The sequence below is a fragment of the Tarenaya hassleriana genome, unplaced genomic scaffold, assembly GCF_000463585.1.
Source record: "Tarenaya hassleriana unplaced genomic scaffold, ASM46358v1 Cleome10, whole genome shotgun sequence".
NCBI lineage: Eukaryota > Viridiplantae > Streptophyta > Magnoliopsida > Brassicales > Cleomaceae > Tarenaya > Tarenaya hassleriana.
This window is the reverse complement of record NW_010960188.1, coordinates 362475-372018: the sequence shown is the minus strand read 5'-3', so window position 1 is coordinate 372018 and position 9544 is coordinate 362475. Positions and strand designations below refer to the sequence as shown.

At 41.6% G+C, this 9544-nt stretch overlaps 4 protein-coding genes across 4 annotated transcripts in view; 2 read left to right on the top strand and 2 right to left on the bottom strand.

Annotated features, from left to right (window-relative positions):
* LOC104804519 (dof zinc finger protein DOF3.4-like) overlaps nt 1-334 on the top strand; it is a 665-nt gene extending 331 nt beyond the window's left edge. Inside the window, exon 2 of the mRNA XM_010528834.1 lies at nt 90-334. Within this exon, the coding sequence (XP_010527136.1) occupies nt 90-334 (245 nt within the window). The remainder of the gene's footprint in view (nt 1-89) is intronic.
* A 225-nt stretch (nt 335-559) lies between these two features.
* LOC104827078 (L-ascorbate oxidase homolog) lies at nt 560-3629 on the bottom strand. Its single transcript, XM_010560125.1, has 8 exons — nt 3340-3629; nt 3106-3215; nt 2375-2645; nt 2102-2198; nt 1656-2001; nt 1207-1572; nt 1039-1117; nt 560-967 (listed from the first exon to the last, which is right to left on the bottom strand). Exons 1-8 carry the CDS (start codon nt 3484-3486, stop codon nt 764-766), a joined length of 1620 nt encoding a protein of 539 aa, XP_010558427.1. The 5' UTR covers nt 3487-3629; the 3' UTR covers nt 560-763.
* A 1543-nt stretch (nt 3630-5172) lies between these two features.
* Nucleotides 5173-8225, bottom strand: LOC104827067 (serine/threonine-protein kinase SRK2I). Its single transcript, XM_010560103.2, has 9 exons — nt 7806-8225; nt 7219-7293; nt 7038-7139; nt 6907-6960; nt 6713-6805; nt 6357-6449; nt 5927-6031; nt 5741-5839; nt 5173-5628 (listed from the first exon to the last, which is right to left on the bottom strand). Exons 1-9 carry the CDS (start codon nt 7980-7982, stop codon nt 5332-5334), a joined length of 1095 nt encoding a protein of 364 aa, XP_010558405.1. The 5' UTR covers nt 7983-8225; the 3' UTR covers nt 5173-5331.
* Nucleotides 8226-9455: 1230 nt separating this feature from the next.
* The window catches only part of LOC104827055 (50S ribosomal protein L25), a 2492-nt gene continuing 2403 nt past the window's right edge, over nt 9456-9544 (top strand). Inside the window, exon 1 of the mRNA XM_010560081.1 lies at nt 9456-9526. Within this exon, the coding sequence (XP_010558383.1) occupies nt 9493-9526 (34 nt within the window). The 5' untranslated portion in view covers nt 9456-9492. The remainder of the gene's footprint in view (nt 9527-9544) is intronic.

The following is a 9544-nucleotide window of genomic DNA, read 5'->3' as shown; positions in this document are numbered from 1 at the left end:
ATATAGCCACGTGTCGACCGTGCAGGATGTGAAAGGAAGCGCGTTGTCGCTTTGTGGGAGCTTTACATCTCTCTTGAACAACAACGCAGCCGTGGCGGCACATGGGTCGGGTGGACTTATCGGGCTAAGTGGGTTTGGTCTCGGACTCGGGACGGGTTTCGAAGACGTGAGCTTTGGACTCGGAAGTGGAGTAGGGAGTAACGGTGGTCCGGCGGCTCCGATGGCCGCCACGTGGCAGCTGGAGGGTCTAGAGAACAACGCAGGGTTCGTCGCCGGAGATTGTTTCGCCTGGCCGGATCTTGCCATCTCAACCCCTGGGAACACACTCAAGTGAAGTGAGCCTGTCTCTGTCTCTGTTTCTGTCGGAGGGTTTCGTTCCTTTTTCTTCTTCTTCTGATGTAGTGATCTTCTCTTGCGTGTCTCGTCGATCTAGGTTAGGTTGTTAGCATTACTACTAGTACTATCTCTCAAGGAGTAGAAAATAGAAACGTGTGCGTTTTGGCTCCAAGCTGTTACTTGGCCTGTATTAGAGTCTTTGCACCCGTGATTTCTAATGGAAAGAACGATACTTTTACAATCTCAACACGCTCCTCTCTCATTTCATCCAATCCGAAGAAAGAACCTCCCAAAGTTGTAAACTTTCCATTTCCTTTCAATCATGTAAGGTTACTACAAATGGTAACTAGTCATATGCTCATGACCAGAAGAACAAACCATTACCAATACAAATCAGAGAACTTAAAGAACAGCGACTCTAAAAGCTCTAAGGGTGTCTTCCGACAGCTTTGCCGCAGAGAAGAAGGTTATCAGGAGGGTTGTATTCGTTGGCCAGGCTCTGGATAGGGTTCCATACTTTGAGGTAAAACTGCTGTCCAAGATACTGTCTCTCCCATATCGCTGATCTCATGTTCCACATCCCTTGATTGTCCAGAGACACTAAGATTGCTGTCCACGAATTCGGATATACCTGGCAAGAACGTTTGGTTTTTGCATCAATACATCATGGAGGAATTTTTCTGAAAGATTGCGGGTTTATACCTGAGTCGTGTGTCTCGTAAGAGCGTCTTTCAGATTGTACAGTGATCTCTTTGCCGGCGTCCATTGTCCAGAACCAAATCTGTATTTATTGCAAGAACAGTTCGTTAGGGTCCAATCTGAGCAAAGGGTATAAGCAAACCATCAAGGAATCCAAAATCCAAAACCCACCCGACAACCCAGAAGTCGTAACCATCAAGATGCCAAGACTGCACTGTTCTTTCGTTGTTCTGGAAGACAACCTCGATGAAATCATGGAGATTCGTTTGCACAACAGAAGTAGCAACAGTTGCCGGTGAATTGGACGGCACTCTCTGAATGGCATTAGTGCTGAAAACTCCGGCTATGTTGAAGTAATCGGCCAGTTTAAGAGGTGTATCAGAGTTCAAATATGAGACGCCATTGACTGCATAGCGTTGCTTTCCGTTGATCAGAGGAGCTGAATTCGAGAAGACGAACATCTTCGTGGGAGTGATTTTTCCATAATGGAAGGATCCCTGAGGGTTTGGCCTAGCTGCATTTGCCGTCAAGTTCCACCTATCGGTAAAACATAATTGCAAGATCACGTAAAGAGACAATCAACCTCAATCTGTATAAGAAATGCAAGAGCTTCCTCTTACCTGAAAGTCCTGGCTTGTCTCATGGACCAGACCAATTCTCCCGGGGGAGGATCCGGCAAAGAACCAGAAGCCGGAGCTCGGGAGTTAGAGTAACGTAACAAGCCAGTCACAGAGAGTACTCTTCTCGTGAACCGAGTGCTTGCCATTATGTAATAATCTTTAGGAGATTGGTTTAAGGTCACCAAAATGGAGAGGGACTGGCCAACATGAATGTCAAGAGAATCGTAGTCGGTCTGGATCACGTGAGATCCTTCCACCTCGACCACTTTCATGGTGTGCCCTTGTATTCTCAAGTTGAATGAAGTTGATAATCCAACGTTGGAGATTCTGAACATGTATGTTTTCCCTGATATATCGAAAAACCGGACATGGAACATTGATACCCTGAAACCCAAATGACTCGAAAAATGACCATGTCATCTCGAATTCGGACACAAAGTCTTTACCTTGGTCCCCTGTGAATGTTGCCTGAGTCTGCCCGTTTATGAGCAATCCGTCTGGATACAATAACGGTGTCCCAGAATCCAGACGTTGTTGCAGAGTCTGAATAAAGTTCAAGTTTCAGAAACAGAGGACATAAACACAAGATAGCATCAATACCATCTTTCACAATGTACTCATCTACCAGAACCTTGGATATGCAACACAATCACAGATATATAGATATACACACACACATACACAATGCGCATTGAAAAATGAATAAGGTCCTCCCTCACATTGTGGTTGGTCTTGAACCAATCACCAATGAGCAATGTGAAATCTGAGGCAGGGAGAGGATAGGGGATTGGGATCCTCGGCCTGGCGTAGACATTGATTGCTCCATAGCCTCCGGCAGCTTTGTGAAAGGCCGTGGAGGGAAAGTAGGTATAGGTTCCGATCTGATCTTTTGTCTGAAACTTGTAGGTGAAGTTGGAGTTTGGAGGAATCGGACAGTTTGTTCCCAAAACCCCATCTTGCCATGAGTTCTTCCTCTGCTTAATTCCATTCCTAAAAGGAGAATACTTTGATTTCAGCAAACGATCCAACGGAACAGATCACAACAATGGTTATGACCCAGTAACCAAAACACTGAAAACCTCATTTCACTTTCGATTTTTTCCCGGAATAGAATCTTTTCAGATGATCACATGAAATCTAGGGCTGAAAACTCTCGATTTGAAGTAAACCCCCGAGGAAACGCACCAGAAAAGTGAATTTATCCAACGGAAGGCATAGAATTGGAGAAGTTACGATTTCAGAAAACCCTTCTTCCGGAAAGAGAAAAGGATAAACAACCAGCATTCATCGAGAGAGGCGATGCTCTGTTTTGCAGCGAGAAAATGGAAAGTTTGAATCTTTCGGCGATCTCACAAAATGGGTAAGAAAACAATCGCAGATCGTACATTGATTTTCTGACGGTAAAAACTATCAAGCGTCCACATTTTCTGAAATAGGAAGAAAGACTTACCAGGTCAAGAGGAAAGGCTGGTCAAGTTTGTTGATGAGATTGAGGATGATGTTGTCATTGGTCACGACGTCAAGCCTTGGACCAGGAAACTGACCATTGATAAAGATGACCTAAACAACAAAACCCCGCAGATAGATGAGCTCCCAGATTCGAACAACATAAAACACACAATATTACAAACGAAAAAAAACACGAAATGTGGAAACTTTCCAGAAGAGGTTGTAAGGGAGGTACCTGTTGAGGAACACCGAGAGGAGAAATAATGCCATAAGTGACAGTCCAAGTGTAATACTTGTAAGGGTCATCTCCTTTCACTTTCACTACACTGCCAAAAACAGCCATAACTCCAAGAAGAAGATGGAGCATAACTGATAATGCCATTTTCGACGGCCTGTGAGGAAAAAAAAAACGAAACTTTATCAAAACCCAATAATTTTTCTCTTCTGGGTATGGATCAGAGAGGCAGGATCTGGGTGGAGGTATAAGTAGTAAGTGTGCCGGTTGAGGAGGGAAGATATGGTGCAGTGAGAGAACCCCTTTCCAATATGTCATTTTTCAACTAAATTTCCACTTTCCAATTTGCCATTTTTCAACTAAAATGTATTACTATAATTATTTAATTTATTCCCTCTGCCAGATGAAAACTTTATCGAGAAGCTTCTAATATTATATTTTTATGTGTAAATGAGCGTATAACTGGAGTGCATTATACAGTTTCATGCAAGTTGGTTGATCATCAGTGTAAAGATGTGAAATTATTTACATATATATATATATATATATATATATTATCTTTGTATACAAGATTTGCATGGCAGATGTATAAAGGTGGCATCTGGTGAATTGAGAGGCTATGTACTCAGACAGGTTTTCACGCGTTTCCTCGCTATTATGATTGCTTGCGACCAAAGCTTAGCTCTCATTATTCCACCATTCCCACAACAAACAACCCATCAGAACATAGCTTATTAATTAATCTAAACAAAGGGAATGCGGGCGAAAACTTTGCCCTAATTTCTCGCCGTTGATTTGATTCCGATTCATGTTCTTCTGTGCCTTCCTGAAAATCACTTCGAATTTCGAATCTAAATCTAAATGAGGTTTCTGGAGACATTTTACTTGGCTTTCTTCTATTTACCTCGTTTTCCATTTTAATTGTATTCTTTTGACAAATTACAAAGCTCCTGTCTCTTATTACAGGAATACAAACAAAAAAAAAACATAGGTGTTGGCATTACACTGTTTCTCTTTTTCTGATTGTTCATTTACAAACTTCATGGACTCACCATGATGGGCACCGGTCGACCTATTTTTTTGTTTTTATATATATATATATATATAGTTTTATAACGTCTTCTACCCATTTGATGGTATTAATAATGGCCCAGGTCGGTGGTCGATCTTTTTTTTTTCTTCATATTTTAGCAAAAGGAAAAAATGGTCACCATTTTTATTTTATTTTATGGTAAGCATTAAGTAAATAGTTATTTGTTATCACAAGGGCAATAGTTTTAAGATTTTTAGAAAACAAATTGTTAGTTTGTATAACATTTTGTCCAATTGTAGTTTTGGGAAACATTGACTTTGTCAAAACAGATAAAATAAATTAGTCAATGGCAAGACATTTATGAGTATTGCCTATGCTGGCAGGAAGAGTAAGTTGCATTTGCCACCCATTTGATTCGATTAATAGATAATGGGCAAATATGCATTGGTCCATAATTTTAAAGCCTAAGGCCATGTGATTGATTCTCCTCTAAGGAATCTAAGAATCTGATTTATGTCTTCTTTAATAATAATAATAATAATAATAATTTATGTCACATAAGCCGAATTCAAGGCAAATTTGCCATATACTTTCACAACTCGGAGTTGTAGTGGACCAGTGGTCACATTTTTCAAGCACAACCTAAGCCCTCGTTTTTACTGTTTATTACGTGTTTGCCACTGCCGGGGTTTGAAGCTGACGATAGTTTTAGAAAACTCGCCACCATTGTGGAAGAGAATAAACTGGGAGGGGCTGATACAAAAATGACGGATATAAAAAAAAAAATCGAGGGAGGAGGGGAGAGAGAGGATAACTATCAGCCTTTGAAAACATTACAAGTCTCCTTCAATCACACGCTGTCGGAACAAAGCTAGAAACACAGAAGAGAGTATGGAGACAAGAACCATATCACACAGAAGAAGAGCACCGTATGTAAATATGGACATATGGGATTTTGGCTATTGGAGGGCGTAAACTATCTCGCCGCTGCTGTCAACATCGATCTCAGAATCGGAATCCAAGTCATCCAACATGTCGTCATCCAGGTCGAGGTTGTCGGCCATGTAATCGTCCAGGCTTCGGTTCCGGACGGCTGGGATTGTGGCCTCGGAGATAATCTGCATGATGGTGTCAAGACTTTGCATGGGCTGGTCAGCTTCTTCGAACTGGTTCCCCATCTTGTTCTCATCCATTAGATCGGTTGGGAGATTCCTCAAGAACCATTCGTGTGTTTTTATCTCCGGAATTGTGATCCTCTGCCGTACCACATTCACGAGTGTGTCATTTCCCAACGCCTAAAAGATGAGGTTTTTCGTTTTTTCTACCTGGAAAAAATGACTTCAGGATCTGAAGAGGATGATGACTTACTGCTGCAGGATCGGCCACGAAGATTCTTGATATCAGATGACGGCATTCGGGTGAAAGCTGTATATCCTCGGGAATCGAGTATTTGACACTGAGGATTCTCTGCATTTACGATCACCAGAAAGCCATCATATGTTCATTGTTCAAGTTCCAGAAAAATGTTAGGAGATAAGGGCATTTAAACTTTACTTGTATCGTCTTTCGATAGTCCCTAGGCTCTTCCGGATCCTCAAATGGATATGCTCCAACCAACATAACGTATAGTGTTACGCCGCATGACCATACATCTGCAATCTGGTTTTATCAAATCACCAAGTTCAGAATGTGGGTCTACTAATGTCAGCTTCAGGAGAGAAGTCAGAGACTCAAGTTCAAGAGAAGTATATGACAATCAGCAGAATTGTATTATGTAAGAATATCGTTTTGAGCAGACTGATAACCAATATCAATCCCCTTGAAATTCATTGATTCACATCTGTTAGAAAGCAAAACACAATTAAAGTTTATGCAGGTCACTCCATATTTGGCTGGAGATGACGGTACATATCATAGGAAATGCTGAGAGAGAGAAAGAGAATTCCAGAAAACTAATTTTAAAGAGTAGGTCCAGTGCTCTTACCTTTCCATCATATTCCTGTCTAAGCAACACCTCCGGTGCAATATATGCAGGAGTACCGACGGTAGACTTTGGTTGCGAATGAAGAACAGAAGACTGAAGAGAGAATGTGATTAGGCAGATCAGATAACAAATTGCAGCAGAAACATCGATCTCAAACAGCTGAATTAATGCAGCATATAGTTAAGCATATATCATCCAGCTCTAATCTCAATCAGTAAACAAGAAAAAGCCTAACAACATATGCAGAGATCAGCATGACATTGAGGAGCCGATGAAGAACCATAACAAGTACCGGGTTGTTTCGCCCAGAGCATCAATATAGGAATTCAGAGGACAAACCTTCTGAGAGTTAGTACCTTGGAATATCCAAAATCACATATCTTTAACCGAGGAGCAGGACTTCCGTCCAGCAATGTATTTTCCAGCTTCAGATCACGATGGCAGACTTGCTTCAAATTGAAAACGGAACAAAAAAGTTAACCACAATATAAATCACGGAATTCCCATCTGCCGGCATGTTAACAACTGAAAGGAACACTTGTCCACATACCATCGCATGACAATAGCTGACTCCAGATATTAGCTGCTGAAAGAAGAAAAGAGCCTGTACAACAAATCAGAGATCATAAGCACATAAAAATCGGCAATGAATAAAGAGAGACAAGATATCAGAGTCCGAACCTCATCTTCGCTAAACCGCCCTGCATTGCAAATCCGCTCATAAAGCTCTCCTCCAGAAGCATATTCCATTACAATAGCCAGATGGGTAGGTGTTAAAATGACCTATAGCAGAAGCACAGACACATGAACAATGCTGCCACACAAGCGTGTATGCACCAGGAGCCAGAAGCTGTTTATTTACCTCTCTAAACCTGACAATATTGGGATGCCTCAATGACCTGTGATTGATGATTTCTCTTTGGACATTTTCATCGATCTGTGCAGCAAGGAATATTGTCTTAGTAAGAGCCAGGATACAAGTCATCCAAACTTCTACCCTCATACACAATCTTATCCATTCGGAACTGGATCAAATCCTACTGATTTCTATATTTCAGCTGATTCTCCGTTACAATAAAATACCCATCCGAAAACAACTTCTTTCGATTCATTTTTTCACTAAATATCGGCGTAGAAGCTGCAAAATCACTACTTTAAGAATTGTACAAGTCTCGGAACGGGCAGGAAATGTCGAGTCTTTAATCAAATTCACAACTTTACGCACAGTAACGCATCCAAGCAGAATCATAGTCAAACCAAAGAATCATAGACAACGTCTAACACCTTAAAGACAACAGAAAAGGCGAACCTTGAATCAGGTAACGATCTAAAACGCAAAAATACAGGTAAAACTGCTAAATCGGGAAACTGAAAGTATCCAATCAATCTCATAAATAGAAAGTGAAATCTGCGGCAATAAAGCAAGCAACAACAACGGATCGTAAAGACCTTGTCTCCCCTCTCGATGTACTTGACAGCAACGAGCTCCTTGGTGACCTTATCCCTCATAAGCCGGGCCACGCCGAAATTACCGGACCCGATGTCCTTAACGAAGTCGTAGCGGTCACTGTCGTGTATGATCGGCAAGTCCATCCCCGGACCCGCAACCATCGCCGTCGGATCCATCTACTGTTTTTGCTCCGATACCTCACGATCACATCACAGAGCTAAGACCCGAAGACTCCGCCGATTTCGAGCCCAAAACGAAGACTCGGAGCGAAGAAATCGGTAGCTGGAATCCGGAGGGAGAAGAAGAAGAATCGAGTGGAGTCGGGAGAGGAAAATATCTGGGAGAAGATATTTGGGAGAAGAGATCGAACAGCGAATGAAAGAGCAAAGGGAAAGGGAGGTAGAATCGAATGAAGGCAATAATTGGTCGCCCCAAGAGATAAGGGGAAGGTGGGGATCCCGAAACGGCGGCGTTTCAGTGATTGCTGCAGCTCGATACGACAAAAGCTGCCGCGTTTTGGTGCGTTTCTGTTGCTTCATAAGCAACCAAAGCCTTTCATGCGGAAAAAGCCGCGGCTTCACTCGCCTTTGTCGGCTATAAAGACAGAGCCTTTTCTCATCGTTTATCTGTTCCATTTCTTCCTCCCTCTCTTTTTTTCTCTCTCTCTTAATTTTAGAAAGAAAATCCAGAAATCATCAAACAAAAAATTATCGAATTTTCAAGTAAACTTGAATATGCAACCGTTATATACACTTTTTAAAACATATTGATGTCTTTTTATCTCCAGCTGTTTGGATATTTAAGTTATCAGAAATTATTTTGAGAATTAGGACAGCTGCATAATTTGTTTTTATTTGAGAATTAACACGGTTAAAAAAAATTCGGAGGCTGTGGCCGTGAATTGACGGCGTCAAATACCTGACTTTTGGCCGTCAATAATGATTAATGGATCAAAACACCGTTTCTCCAACTAACGGTATTCGAAGAGGTTTAACGGAGAGGATGACTCCGACGTGGCAAAAAGTGCTCTCCCTTCCGTTTCATTTATTCAGAAAAATACGCCAAAAATAAAAGATCGTAATTGGTATTGAAAAAAAAAAGAGAGACCGCGGCAGAGGTTTATATTGGGCCTAAATCTCGGCCCAATAATCAAGCCCGTCATCAGTGGGAGAAGCCGTCCATATACACTCCTGTACATCGGACTTTATGGAATGAAACAGTTTGGAAGTGCTGATGTATTAGCTACAAGTACGTACGCACTCTGACAGATATTTATTACCGAAATCAGTGATTGGGTTTTATGGGTAAGTGCGCAATTAATGGCTCTACCTGTGGACGATGCCCATCCCCTTCATTATTTCTAAATACCCTAAATGCCACTTACGTACTTATCATGCGTCTTAGAATTTAAAACTCCGCATCAGTCTGAGTACAAATGTTGTCGCGTAGAGTTACATAAGAATTTTATTAAAGATTAAATTATAAATGTCTACTGTACATCCGGTATCTACGATGTGTGGATATCTGAAGTCCGTTATTCTAAACATGGGCCCATTAGAAAAGCCCACAATTAAATTATTTCTTTCATGAAAGCCCAAACCGGCCCGTAACACATAAACCCTTCCGAAAATCTGATTTTCACCGAAAACCCTAACGTCTCTGGAGCTCCATCACAAGAAAAAAAAAATGGGGAAATGGTGGCGTGGCCTGAGATCCGCCGCAACGGCGGGGGGGGTTT